This window comes from Ctenopharyngodon idella, chromosome 3, assembly GCF_019924925.1.
Source record: "Ctenopharyngodon idella isolate HZGC_01 chromosome 3, HZGC01, whole genome shotgun sequence".
Lineage (NCBI taxonomy): Eukaryota > Metazoa > Chordata > Actinopteri > Cypriniformes > Xenocyprididae > Ctenopharyngodon > Ctenopharyngodon idella.
Genome location: NC_067222.1, coordinates 35,869,789 through 35,884,839, shown reverse-complemented (window position 1 = coordinate 35,884,839; position 15,051 = coordinate 35,869,789). Strand labels below are relative to the sequence as shown.

General features: G+C 38.9%; 1 protein-coding gene across 6 annotated transcripts in view; it reads left to right on the top strand.

Annotated features, from left to right (window-relative positions):
- The window catches only part of sdk1a (sidekick cell adhesion molecule 1a), a 331,621-nt gene extending 317,120 nt beyond the window's left edge, over positions 1 to 14,501 (top strand). For 2 of the 6 annotated variants that reach the window (XM_051886569.1, XM_051886565.1), the window contains 8 exons: positions 1,051 to 1,188; positions 2,359 to 2,520; positions 2,758 to 2,883; positions 4,019 to 4,183; positions 8,214 to 8,351; positions 8,558 to 8,678; positions 12,715 to 12,847; positions 12,972 to 14,501. In XM_051886569.1, coding sequence (XP_051742529.1) covers positions 1,051 to 1,188; positions 2,359 to 2,520; positions 2,758 to 2,883; positions 4,019 to 4,183; positions 8,214 to 8,351; positions 8,558 to 8,678; positions 12,715 to 12,847; positions 12,972 to 13,244 — 1,256 coding nt within the window. In that variant the 3' untranslated portion in view covers positions 13,245 to 14,501. The remainder of the gene's footprint in view (positions 1 to 1,050; positions 1,189 to 2,358; positions 2,521 to 2,757; positions 2,884 to 4,018; positions 4,184 to 8,213; positions 8,352 to 8,557; positions 8,679 to 12,714; positions 12,848 to 12,971) is intronic. The other 4 variants (XM_051886566.1, XM_051886570.1, XM_051886567.1 and 1 more) reach the window with 3 other exon arrangements.
- The last annotated feature ends 550 nt before the right edge of the window (positions 14,502 to 15,051 follow it).

Here is a 15,051-nt window from a genome sequence, read left to right as displayed (position 1 = left end):
CCTCTACCTCACTTTGACATTTCCTAAAGCAACAAGCTGCATTTGTGTAAGAGGATGAATTTGCATAGCTAGCATTGTAAAATCTTTGAAAGAGTGGGATATAGTTATTTTTTATCTATTTAAAATGTATTAAACATATTACATCTGACTCTAAAATCTGAATAGACGAGCCACATTCAAACCTTTTGCAAAATAGCTAATGTACTCACACCTGTGACCGCATACACATTGACTTTTATAAACACTTTACAGTTAAACTAAAAACAGAATTAAAATTAATATTATTAAACTATGTATTAAACATTTAACAACAATATTTAGAGCTTCTAACTTGCTAAAATGAAAACTATCGATTTTTTTACTGAATTTTTACTAAAGTTTATTTGCTGCAAAATGATGCCAAAAGTTAATTGCACTTTTTTGACAACTTTGAATTGAATTATTAATGGAGTTTTTACATCAATAATAAATTCAAAGTAGTCCAAAAAGTGCAATGAACTTTTTGAGTAGGATGACTAAAAAAAGGTTTCTTTTAATTATAGTGACGAGTTAAATGACATAAACAACATTTTTAGAGTTCTTTATTAAATTGCTGTTTTATACAAGCAGTAAGCCCCTTTCTTTTAGATATTTGTAAGTAATTTGATGATCCGTCAAGAGAGAAAATTTGCTTTCCATAGATACTAAAAAAATGTTGTTCATTTTATCCTATTGTTTTTTATTTTTGTTGTTTGTATTTGTTTGTATTTTGTTTGGCCAATTTATTTGTTTTTCATGGTTCTTGTCTGAAGTTTTCGGCTCTTAGATTAAATTGAAATTATTTTGATTTACAATTAAAGTGATATTAAACTGCAATGTGCTCAAAATCTTCATGTGGTTACATTATGCATAAGAACACTGTTTAATCATGGTAAAATTGCACAGCCTCAATTAGTTTATTGCTTTAATGTAGTGTATCTGCCTGTACTATCACGTATATTTTATCATTCATTGCTCACAGGAGCGAAAGTTTGTATTTGTTGCATTCATCAAACTATACCGTTCCCGCAGCCCCCAGCGCTCCTAGCTTCATCAGTTTCTCTGAGGTGACCAGCAGCACTCTGAATGTGTCCTGGGGTTTCCCATTGTCCCCCAATGGTGTGGTGGAAGGCTACAGGGTGGTATATGAGCCCACTGCCCCTATTCAAGGTCAGTCTATAGTAGAGCTGCACAATTAATCGATAACAGATCGCAATCTCGATTTAAACACTCACAATCTTATTCCAAAATGACAGTGATTCAGCAATGTCTTTTAAGACTTTGACAAGTACGGTCACAGCGGAGCATTCAGATCTGCGTTTGCGCTGCCGCTGAACTTGAGAGAGCAGTTGTCACGTATAGAAACAGCTTCAAAAACAGTCAAGATTTTAACCAGATTTTATCAAATACATAATTTCACCAGTAGGTGGTGACAAGTGGCTGTTAAAAAATGTATTTGTCATTGAATCTTTCAAGAGATTCTTTAAAAAATGTCTTTTTAAATAAATCACTGAATAATTAATTCACAACGATTTTTTATTTTATTTAAATAATTAATTAATTAATTAGCAATTATCCTCACACACCTGCAGGTAATGGATAGGTGTGTAGAAGAGAGGACCAAAAAAAGTCAAAAATCAAAATCAAAAATCACTATCAAAGCTTACAGAAGTATCAAAAATGTTTATTTATCACAACGTTTTGGTCCCATGACCTTCATCAGACATGTCTGATGAAGATAGACATCAACATTTTTTATACTTTTGTAAGCTTTGATAGTGTACAGAACTTTCTTTTGATTTTAAATAATTAAATTAAATATTTTTTTTCAATAGACTGCAGCAATAAACATTTTCTCAGAACCTCTAATAAATTACTTATTATTTTGTTAAGTTGCCTATTCAGAATCATGGGAGTATCGTGATCTCTATTTTAAACAATAAAATCGTGATTCTCAATTTATCCAGAATCATGCAGCTCTAGTCTATAGCATGTTTTCACTGTATCAAAGTCTGTTTTCATATTGTTGTTGTTCTAACGGTGGCTTCTTAACATCACTAGTATTGTTTTGATGTTTGATGATGATGAGTTGTTTTCATAAAACTAATTTTCTTGTTATTGTTTCCAAGGATCTGTGTTAAATTTCAGGAGCAGAAAATAACTGACTTTAATCATATTTCTTAATGTCAATGTTTATCGTTCATAGTATATAACTAGAGTAACTGATTTTGAGATTAACTCACTGTTCTTATAGGTAGGAAGATACTGTAGCATGTTTGTTTGTATATATGTGGTAGTGTGTAATCGTGCAAACTTTGTGTGTGTGTATGTGCACATTAGGTGTGACTAAAGTGGTAACGGTGGATATACGGGGCAGCTGGCAGCGCTGGCTGAAGGTGCGTGACCTGACCAAGGGCGTGACCTACTGCTTCCGCGTGCAGGCCAAAACTATCGCCTACGGGCCTGAGGCAGAGGCCAACATCACAGCAGGTCCTGTCAAAGGTGAGTTACACAACCGCAACCAAACAAACACACCAACAAACAGATCAGCAAAACTCTCAGGGTCACTGAGCACAGCTTACATTACCCACTCTTCAGCGAGAGGTGTCAGAAAATCCAGGCTGTGAAAAAACACCTGCGTGGATCAATATCTCACAGTGGTGTAGGTGTTTGCTTTAGCTTTAGACCTGTACTCACAAGGGTCCTCTCAGTTCACTGCACGCTCTCCTCTCTGTTCAGGATCTCCTGGATCACCTGTAGAAATGTCAATCACAAAAACAGGATCCATGCTCAACATCCAGTGGACACCAGGGGAAACTGGAGCTGGACATGTGACCGGCTATGTGATTGAAGCGCGGCCCTCAGGTACAGCACTCAAAACTTTTGAATGAAAAACCTGTGACCACATATCAGTACTACCAAGTTAATGGACTAGGTTTCTGTTTCAAGTTGCCTGGCGACAGTTAAGTTTTATTACTGTATAACTTTGTGGGGGCAAGGAATCTGATTATTACTATTAATACATTAAATCTGAATACACTGAACATTCGCTATACATATTTCAGCCCACTAAAATTTAAAACTTAAATTTAAAGTAGCAATTAAACTTTCAAGGAAAATCAAAGTGCTGCCAAAGTTCTTTGCACTTTTTCAACCACTGATTTTTATTACTGATGAAGAAAATCAGGTTGAAACCTCTGAAATTCATTTAGTTTTACTTTAAAAAACACTGATAATGTTGAAAACATGTATTTAGAGTTTTTAATCCTATTTTTCCCCTATGTTATTTGTTAATATTTGTATAAATAATGTATATTGAAATTACTTTTCATAGAGCATCATTAGATTTTACATTTGACCAGGAATCATGTGGATAAATGCTTCTTTATTACAGTCAAGGTTCGACCTTTTGCCACACCTGTTAGTCTGATAATTTACCAACCATTTCTTACCAGACACCTGTATTTTGCATATTTTTTGCATATAATCAAGTCATTGCATCATTTGCAGTATCATTTACAAGAAGAGCCCATAAACTGCACTTGTTGCACATTGACACATTGTAATTTTGCTCCACATATTTCCATTTTGGATTTATAGAGAAAAAAACTGAAAAGAATCGCTAGAATATGTGCACGTGTTTTACAAGTTTTTATGTTTCCAGTAAACCATGTTGCCGTTTCTATTAATGTTAGCAGCCAAAACTAATTTCTACTCACATTTGGCGTATGGCGAGTGTTAGTTTAGGAGCTTGATTGCTGCTCTGAAATCATCTACTGAACATTTACTTGCCATTGTTGCTGGGATACATTCATATAACTGCCCTTATCATATCATCATGGTTACATTCACATTGAACAGCATTGCTGGTCGGGCAATGAAACAGCTGCTAGGTGCTCTTGATGTCAGCATCTGCTAAGTGTAATGGGACACAGTAATGAACTTGGTGCTTCAAAGTGCATGATGACATTTTCACTGGAAGTGACCTTGCTCTCCACAGATGAGGGTATGTGGGATACGTTTGTACGGCACCTGCCTCCCACCAGCACCTCTCACTCTGTGAGTCTGGACCGCCTGCGGCAGGGCATCAGCTACCAGTTCAGAGTGCTGGCCGTCAATGAGTTCGGCTACGGTGAGCCAAGTGCGCCCTCTGCTGCCATGTCAGGTAATAATGTCAGGGCCTCCTATACCGTGATGAGTCATCAAAGAGATTTTGACAGGGTGTTGCATCAGTTACTGTTAATATTATTTAGCTCTAAATAACACACATGTAAATGTAGCTGTTAACTGACCTAAAGTGTGTATAGATGCATCTACTTTGAAGGGAATATAATCAGCAGATATAGCGTAGGCCTACTACTATTTTCAACAGTGTTAGCCAGTGGCTCTTTTACAACGATCAGCCAATGGCGGCATAGAGACCGCCTTCTGATGTTTGATTGACACCCTCTAGTTAGCATGTTGCGCCAAGGAAAAATAAATACGGAGCTACATTCAAAAATGAATAAACAGTTAAAAGGAAACTTACCCATATCCCACCTCAATAGCAGCAAAAGTGTTTTGCAATACAATATGAACACAATACGTATATAGTGTACTTATTTTTTACATAGTACATAGTAGTTAATGTCACCTAATATAAAGTGGGACCAAATATTTTCTTAATTAGTATTTTGTAGTAGTCTTGTTTACCAGTGCAAATATCTAAACATTCTTAAATCAACATACATTTACTTCAAAAGCAAAATGACATATATATATATATATATATAATATACATATAGTACATATAATAATAAATAAGAAAAACAAGAAAAAATATGTATCTACCAATTGGATAAGACGAATATACTTAATTCACAGGGAAAACAAGAATACATGTCTTACCCCATCGGCATATATATTTTTTTATTTTAAGGCAAACTCAATTTTGATACATTTCCCAGAAAACAAGACTTAATATCTTATGTCATTTTGCCTCTCAAGCGAATGTATCTTGATTTAAGACTGTTTAGACATTTTTACTGGAAAACAAGAAAAAAATACTTTTTTAAGAAAATCATTTTTGCAGTGCGTGATTTGCAGGTTTGGCTTTTCTTAAGACTCTTTTGCTATTATAAATGTTTACTCATTGAGATTGCCTTGTTTTCATGTGTTTTCCGGTGGTTGAGCAACCACATCCTCAATTTGTAACACATGGACTCTGAACTACCAGTCTGCACTGTTATCACAGATAATACAGCCGATTACTGTCCTTTAAAAGGAAAGTTGATCAATAAAACTGAGGTCATCTAGAGGCAAATACCTTAAAAGGGAAACTGAAGCAAGATTTATGTGTTGAAAAAATATAGACCTTTGTATCTCTGAATATTATGTCGTGAGAAATAATCATAATACTGTTGAAAAGGTTTCGAGATGCTTACTTAGTCTCACCCCAATTAGTTTGTTATTAATAACAATAGCCAAACAAAGTATTTTTAATTTGTGATATTATAAACTGAGTCATGATTAATTGTGGTCTTTTATTTTAGCTTTAACCTTGACAAGAGTGCCGTCAGTAACAAAGCATGAATTTGAAAGCAAGATTTCAATGATACCAACTAAAGTTATACAAAGAAAGCTTTCAGAAAAAAAAAAGTGAAGCTGTCAAAGATGAGAGCTTTCTTCTCTGTCTCACTCAGTCTTTGGCCACTGGCTAGTGCTTTCAAGAAAAACTGCTATGTTGCCTCAGCAAGTAATTAATTCAGTGTTGTGCAAGTCCTAGAGGTCTGTTTGTAAATGAAAAGCAAAGTATGTTATCAACATCTCGCATGTCATGGGACTGAAATATTCATACCACAGGCATGCTCCAATCTGTCTGTGAGCTGATGTCACTGCAGCTCAGTATTGCTGTCAGAGCAGTCCATCAGCGGCTGTCAGATATGACTGTGGAGAGTTCTGGCACATTTGGGCCATGCTCTCCTTTGCTCTAGAGCACTAGAGATAAGACGCAGACCAATAAACGTACATCGCTGCTGCTCTATATATGGTAGATGATCACTGCTGCTTCTCTCAAGTAAGAAAATATCTTATCAAGTTGACAAGTATTACTGTGAAACTCAAGGTTAGTAATGTCAATAAACAATACGTTTCAAACAACATAATTCACTCCCCAAATGGACATGAATGATACTTTAAATTGTAGAGCTTGTTGAGGAGGCGTGTCCTATTACTTTTCTAAGTGATCACACTTTAACCTAGCAAGCAATGTAACAGGCGAAAGAAATGGCATGGACTTGCTTTGAATGATGGACCCGAGCCATATTGAGAGACTCATTTAGAGGCTAGAATGCATTATATGACTTTTAAAATCAAAACACTTTAGCATCTTACACTAAAAGACTAAAGGTGATGATACACAGGGCAACTTTTTGAGCAATGTTGCCGTCAACGGGCAACCTGGTGAGACACAGGGCAACTAATTAGGGCAACGGACAGTTGACAGCAACTAATCAGAGAGGAGCAAATCTATTGCCAACCCAATAAATACTTCATTTCTTTATTGCACTTTATTTCAACTTTTCAAATATTTTCTTCATTTTTTTCTTTATTTTTATTAAATATAGCATCCTCAATTTGTAACACATAGACTCTGAACTACCAGTCTGCACCGTTTTCACAGATAATACAACCGATTACTGCCCCATTGCTTTAAAAGGAAAGTTGATCAATAAAACTGAGGTCATCTAGAAGCCAATACCTTAAAAGGAACCTGAAGCAAGATTTATGTGTTGAAAAAAAATTAAGACCTTTGTATCTCTGAATATTATATCGTGAGAAATAATCATAATACTGTTGAAAAGGTTTCGAGATGCTTACTTAGTCTCACCCCAATTAGCTTGTTATTAATAACAATAGCCAAACAGTGTTTTTAATTTGTGATATTATAAACCGAGTCATGATTAATTGTGGTCTTTTATTTTAGCTTTAACCTTGACAAGAGTGCCGTCAGTAACAAAGCAATACGTTTCAAATTACAAAATTCACTCCCCAAATGACATGAATAATACTTTAAATTGTAGAGTTTGTTGAGGAGACGTGTCCTATTACTTTTCTAAGTGATCACACTTTAACCTAGCAAGCAATATAACAGGCGAAAGAAATGGCATGGACTTGCTTTCTTAATTTTTATTAAATATAAATGCCTTTCTAATCTGATTTGTGATGGGAAAAGGGAGAAGAGCGAGTTTGGCAAAAGGCGTATTCAAACCCGGATTGATCGTGTCAAAAGCTACTTTCACATGCCATACGCCCTACGGCCTACGCCACTGCAGACGTTGAATAGAACGTGTCTTTTTAGTATTTATCTGAAAACTTTTGATGACTAAATTACAGCCTACGTACATTAAATTTAACATCTGTTGGTATTTTAAGCATTAAATGAGGTAAATTCCCTGTTTTGGGTTGACACATGACAACTTACCAGTGTAAAAATATATAAGTTTGTGCTCCTTTTCTTCGCTCCACTGCCGTTGAGAGGCCGCCATCTTGTTTGAATTTTTTCCTAAATCTCCAAGCCAGCCACGTGATCGGCTGCTAGCATTCTGATTGGAGGATCTCAAAAAATTGCCCACGGCCGATCTACAGCATCCAGATATACATTTGTTGCTCATTCTCAATGGGAAAATGCATTGCTCGGCAACACTGCTCAAAAATTTCCTTAACATCACCTTAAGGATCACACAACTACCAGAATACTACAGTTGCTCAGAACACAGCAAACTCATACAGAAACATACGCTTTGTTGCTAGGAGACACATGACAAATGAAAACAACATGCATTCCAAAATCGGCTCAAAATATCAAACATGTTTGATATCCTCCGACTGGACAGAATTATAGTCTAAAAAGCTTAAAAAAAACAAACAAACAAACAAAAGTCTGCCCATCATACACTGCATAATGTTCTGTGAAATCCGACTGGCTGAAATCTACAGTCTGACTTTCAGAAAGTAGCTTCTGTCAACTCGTCTGTAAATGGGGCAGAAGTCACACAGTGTATTCTAGCCTTAAAGACAGAAAGAATCCACCTAGAACAACCACCCACAATCATTGTGCCAGCAAGTTTTGCACAAGCAAAAACCATTTCAAAAATATAAAGTCTACTTTTCTATCTTTTATACCTTTATATTTCATTTTTCTTTGTCATAATCAGCCCAACTGGACACCCCGTTTTATGAGGAGTGGTGGTTTCTCATCGTGTTGGCGTTGTGCGGTCTGATTCTGCTGTTGCTGGTGGTATTTGGTCTCGTCTTGCATGGACAGAACAGGAAGTACAAGAGCTGTGGAACAGGTGACCTAAACCAAACCTCTTCAGCCTTCTCATGACACATCCATCCATCCTCCCTCACATAATCATTATGTGCTGTAAATCCACATACATATTCATCCAGATAAACATGTCCACCCACTCAGACTCCCACACCATCCAGCAACCAGTGATTAAAATTTGACCCAGGTGATGTTTTTGCTGTGATGATGATATGCTGACTGCTGTAGGTAAAGCTGTGTCCACGGTGGAGGAGACGGTCACACTGGACAATGGAGGCTTCACGGCTCTAGAGCTCAACAGCAGGCCCATTCATGTCAAGGGCGTCTTCCTGAGGAAAAATGGCACCAGGTACTGTAAAGAACGCAGCTTATGTTTGCGTTACCTGGTAAATCTCACAAGAGCAAATTCACTAGACAGTCTGGTTTTTCAGCATGAAAACTTATTTGACTAGGGGCCAGTTGCATAAAATTAGCCACTATGTTAAGACTGTGTCTTAAGAACTAGATTGAGCAACTAGCAGTTAGATAAAAGGTAATCCGTCTTACTTTTCCAGTTTAAAATCAGACCAATCTGCCTTTTTATGTAATTGACTTTTAAAAGTGAGGACCAACTTTTAAGACTACTCTAAGCAGCTTATGCAACCGGCCACAGTTGCTAAATTAGGTCAGTAATTTTTTTTTTTCTTTTCAGACCAAACATGCCTCCATTCTAGTTAGGCTTATTGTAGATTTCATGATATTTCCATCCACTGTATTTTATCAAATGGTGGAAAACGTCTCAGGTTACTGGTGTAACCCTGGTTCCCTGAATAGGGAACGAGACGCATTGGGATCGCTCCTGTGTGACTGCGTCATGAAGCACTTGTGAAATCGAACCAATGGCATGACGGAACGTCAGAGGTGGGTGTCGTCACAGACCAGGAAACTATAAAGCATACCCAGAACAAAGAACGCTAGCTTCTGATGGATGAAGCAAGACGCTCACAGGCATGCAGGGAGTATGGCAAGATGACGCAGCATCTCGTTCCCTATTCAGAGAACCAGGGTTACACCAGTAACCCGAGACGTTCCCTTTCATGGGAACTTCGAGCTGCGTCGAGACGCATTGGGAACCCTATCACAACTACGCCATAATGCCAAGTGCCTGTCTGTTATCTTACGACGAGAGCACAGCAGACCCCGGAGTGGAGCCTAAGTCAAGGTTATAAAACCTGATGAACGTATGCTGAGCGGACCACCCGGCCGCATCACATATGTCATGGAGGGGGACCCCCGAGATTAAAGCTTTTGAGGCAGCCATACCCCTGGTAGAATGTGCCCGGACAGCCAAAGGAGAGGGCTGTCCGGTAGATTCATCAGCAAGTGAGATAGCCTCGACCACCCACTTGCTCATTCTCTGCTTAGACGCAGGGCCTCCCTTCTTAGGAGACCCATAACAGACAAACAACTGTTCAGTTTTACGCCACAGGGCAGCTCTGTGGACATACGTGTCTGGCGCACTAACCGGGCAAAGCAGATTGGGTCTTTCATGATCTGGACTGGAAAATGGAGGAGGACAAAAGGCCTGCAGTACAATCGGCCCCAGGACATTGGTGGGGACCTTAGGTACATAACCAGATCTAGGATGAAGAAAAGCCTTAACCATACCAGGCACAAATTCCAGACATGAAGGAGCAACCGAAAGTGCTTGAAGATCCCCAATTCTTTTGAGAGATGAAATAGCCAACAGGAAAATAGTTTTTAGAGTAAGGAACTTTTCCGAAACCTCCTCTAAAGGCTCAAAGGGAGCGGAAGCTAACCCTTCCAACACGACAGCCAGGTCCCAGGCCGGAGTTCTTGTACGTAGAGAAGGCCTAAGCCTCAGAGTACCATGAAGAAAGCGTATGACTAGGGGATCTCTTCCCACAGAAGAGTCACCCAGAGGAGCATGATAGGCGGATATAGCCGCTACATAAACATTTAAGATGGAAGGAGACAAACCATCCGAGAACTTTTCTTGGAGGAATTGCAGCACAAAGCTGACAGAACAATGGACAGGGTCCAACTGAACGTTGCCTACACCAGGTAGAAAAGCGTCAGAACTTCCTGTTCCCATACCAGAGACTGCTCGGGGTCCACCACTGTAGGGAGGACCCCATTGAACCGGGGCGGGCGAGACCCGAACTGAATTCTGTAACCCTTTTCTATTGTGAGCAGTACCCATTGAGAAATATTCGGAAGAAGTTTCCATTCTGCCAGAAATTCTACTAAGGGAACCAGTCTCTTGAGACTGGCCTCTGGTGTTTTTTGAGCATTCGACTCGGCGCCCTGAAGCGGCAAACTGGCAGGGAACAACCGAATCAAAAAATGTCAACCGGTCCTCCTTGGCGATAATGACAGTCCTCAGATCTGTCTTACCCCACAAAGGCTTCGGCTGTGTCGTCCGTCCCTGTCCCCAAGCTTTCTGCGGGGGAGCACGGGTGGCGACACTCTGTTTTTGTTGCACGCGGCCGAGCTGACGGCCGAGGCTGTTCCCGCCCAGCAGCCTCGGGGGGTTGAGAGCGGCGGGGAAGGAATCTTTGGAAGGCCGCTGATTGCTTCTTTGTCTCCTGAAACCTCTCGACGACGGATGTAACAGAAGAAGGGAACTAGGCTTTAAAGGTGCAGTAAGCGATTTCTGAGAAGCCCTGTTGAAAGTGGATAGGATGGTGGTCTGTGTTGCATAGCGTGTTTGTGAATTTGGGGGCGGAGCTATAAAGATAGGGGTGTGATCCTTTTGTGTAGGGGCATTTGTTTTGGTGATTTGAAATATCAACAGCATTTCTCAGAATTCGCTTACTCCACCTTTAATGTAAAGTAACGCATTTGAACTATTTCCCAGAAATATTTTTATTTTATTAAAAGGCTTCCAGGAAAGCCAGGTAACCGCATTCATTAAATTAATTAGTCTAATATTGTATCATCATGCTACATTTTCAATTTAAAACAGCAAAATTTGGCAAAAATGTAGAGTTTTTTTTATCCCTGAATATTGCTGTGGGTCGTTTAACATTTCTATAAAAATAAATGTTGTCAAATATTAAATAGTTAAAGGGTTAGTTCACCCAAAAATGAAAATTCTGTCATTTATTACTCACCCTCATGTCGTTCTATACTAGTTGTTCATCTTCAGAACACAAATTAAGATATTTTTGATGAAATCTGATGGCTCAATGAGGCCTCCATTGACAGCAAGACAATTAACACTTCCAGATGCCCAGAAAGCTACTAAAGACATATTTAAAACAGTTCACGTGACTATAGTGGTTCAACCTTAATGTTATAAAGCAACGAGAATATTTTTTGTGTGCCAAAAAATAAAATAACATTTTTTTTTTTCAAAAATATCTAGTGATGGCCGATTTCAAAACACTGTTTCATGAAGCTTCGAAGCTTTACAAATCATTTGTTTCGAATCAGTGGTTCGGAGCTCCAAAGTCACGTGATTTCAGTAAACGAGGCATCACTGATCGCCCATCACTAGATATTGTTGAATAAAGTCACTATTTTGTTATTTTTGGCGCACAAAAAGTATTCTCGTCGTTTTATAATATAAAGGTTGAACCACTGTAGTCACATGAACTGTTTTAAATATGTCTTTAGTATCTTTCTGGGCATCTGAAAGTGTTAATTATCTTGCTATCAATGCAGGCCTGTAATAAATTGTAATAATTTATTGATAACAAATAATAATTCTTCCCCCAAGCAATGCAGTTCTTCAGCAATGTTTAAAAATATTCACCCTCATGTAGTTACAAATCTATATGACTTTCTTTCTGTTGTGGAACATAAAAGAAGATATTTTGAGAAATTACTGTTTGTTTCTTACTACTTAAAATGGAGGTCAGTAGTCACCAACACCATTACCAACATTCTCCAAAATATTCTGCAGAAGAAAGAAAGTCATATAGCTTTGGAACAACATGTGGGTGAGTAAATGATAGCATTTTTATTTCTGTGTGAACTAACCCTTTAAGTTGCGGTCACATTTACCATTGTTCAGCAAATGTTTGTAAGCAAAGTCGTTTCAGGAATATTGCATGAATTTTCACAGATTTCACCACATTGACCAACAGAAAACAACATTGCTGTGCCGCAACAGGTTGAGGCTGTCTGGATGTGACATAGTAACTGTTGCAAATCCATTTGTCCTTCTGTCAGAAGTAGCGCAGGTGTGTGGAGTACATCAGAAATAGACTGGGGCATAGAACACATCAGAAATAGAGCGTCATGCCGCACTGCATCGTGCAGACAGTATCAGTATTATAGTGGTTCTTTTGTCGCATCACGCCGCTCGCATCCCGTGTAGACACGGTGTTAGTTGCTACAGCTTCTAGGGACACTTAGCACTTTCTTTTCTCTTCAAGCAGGTCCCCTCCCCGACCCAATCCAGCTGGACTGCGCTATTCCGATGAAGACATCTGTAGCAACTACAACGGCGTGGTTTCCACAGAGAGCACCGCACTGACAGAGAGGCCGGCAGAGATGTCCGAGTCTGAGGTGGAGTGATGCTTCTTCACTCTATTGCTGTTTATTTTGACTGGCTGACTGTACATAATCTCTGGCATACAGTAAAATACAACACAAATCTTCCAGATGTGTGATTTCCCCTGTCATATTTCAGGCCACAGACAGCGAGTGCGAAGAGGAGCCCATCAAACACTCGTTTGTGAATCACTACATGAGCGACCCGTCATACTTCAACTCGTGGAAGCGGCAGCAGAAGGGGCTAAAGCAGACGCTGGCCTGTTCCTATGAGGAGTGTGCCAGCGGGGACACCGAGTCCTACTATCAGACAGTGGTCACGCAGCACAGTGTGGGCGGGGTCTACACCCCTGCCGGCCAGCCCGCGCCAGGCTCTCGGACTCCCGTCACAGGCTTCTCCTCGTTCGTGTGACGCACAGAAGGACCCGGACCCCTCTTTGTGGCTCGGACAACATAGTTACAGAGGAAATTCTCTGATTTCGCACAGTACTATCACCACGAGCACTACAAGAGACATCACATGTGAACTGCTCAACGAGTTGCTGGATCCTGAATGTACTCGATTAGTGATCGTGATTAAGGGGAGAAAATGATTTTTATACGCCAATACCGAAGAGTTACTGTTACTGTACGTGTCCCTCCTGTTTGCAGCCTTGGTTGTGAAAGATGCATAAATGTCTGGGTTTTAATAAGCAGGACGCATCAGAAACCGCCTGTAGATGTGACGAGACATTCCCGCTCTAGTGAGCGGCACATATTCACACATAACATTCCTGCCCTTACCACACTGAAATGAACAAGGAAAAACACATTGTAATTACTGTATACTCTTGTCTGAATAATCTCATCTCACCGTCTATATATACATGTTTCACTCGAGATCGTAAAGGTCATGAAATGTAAATCTTCTCTAATGGATTTGATTCGCGTTCACGCGGCCTGGATAATGAAGCACGGATGTTTTCAGTATATTCTCTATAGACTCACCAGCAAGAAACCTACGGAGGCTGTTAGAAGAAGCCCAGGTAGCTCTGGTTCCCTGCCTCTGTGTGATCAGACGGTGAGACAGTGCCAGATGTGTTGTGATTTGTGCCATTGCTCATTCTCACACATATCAAACATTCATAGGTTTTTTTGGGTTTTTTTTTTTTTTTTTTTTTTTGCTTTTACTCTTCTTGTTTTGTTCCTGTCTGTTTGGCCTCGCTTAGGAACTGCAAACACTCACTTGAAATTATTTAATGAATGAATGTATGAATTGTATGCGAGGAGATCAGTATGCAGTTGCTTTGCACATATGTTCTGCACTATTGAGCCATAAATACTTCAGTTTGCTTCTTTTCTTCGGTATGATCGAATCTCTGTTTTCTTTTTTTACAGGCTTGTAAAAAGTGTAATTTTACAGTGCGATTTTGAAATTAATTTTTGTTGTTCGCTGTAGTGTTCTTCAGAAGTGACGTGCAGTAGTTCTGTTGTACTTTCATGAGAAGTATGAATTTTTGCAGTTCTTGAAAATGCCAACACAACAAATACAGTAATCAAACAAGAGTGTACTGTTATGGAAATGTTTGTTTCAATCCCACCAAGTGTTTTAGCACAAGTGTATGTCATGGACGTTCATGAAGTAAAGATTTTTTTATGATAAATTAAATGCTTGTTGTTGACTTTTAAATGCTTCCAACTACAGAGGTGTCTTCTTGATATTACTTTAACATGCACCCAACACAATCATGACAACTGTTAAAGTCGGCATGAAACGGAAGCTGCGAATCTTTTCTTTAATATTGTGAGTGACACGGCTTCTCGCACAATAAAAAATGTTGGGCAGGGCTTGATTTTTAATTAAATGATCCCTTTCATTACAGAATAGACCATAGCTGTATTTAGTATCACTGTCCTGACTGACGGCTGAAAGTTTGGGAGTTCATGCACAGTTAATTACATTATGTTAATTATATATATATATATATATATATATATTTTTTTTTTTTTTTTTCCCAGAAAAATTTAAACAGTAAAACAACTCATGAAACAAATAATTGTAAAGTAACAGGGACTGACCTGATATTTATGAATAACATCCTTATCCTAAAGTCACTATTCAGCATTTCATTTTAAATCTGTCTTCATGTAGTTTACTCTGGTCTGAATGTAAGCTAGTGTGGTTCTGTTTTGTTCACCCAAAAGCTATTCAGGGTTAAATTCAGGTAAAGTGGGCAGTT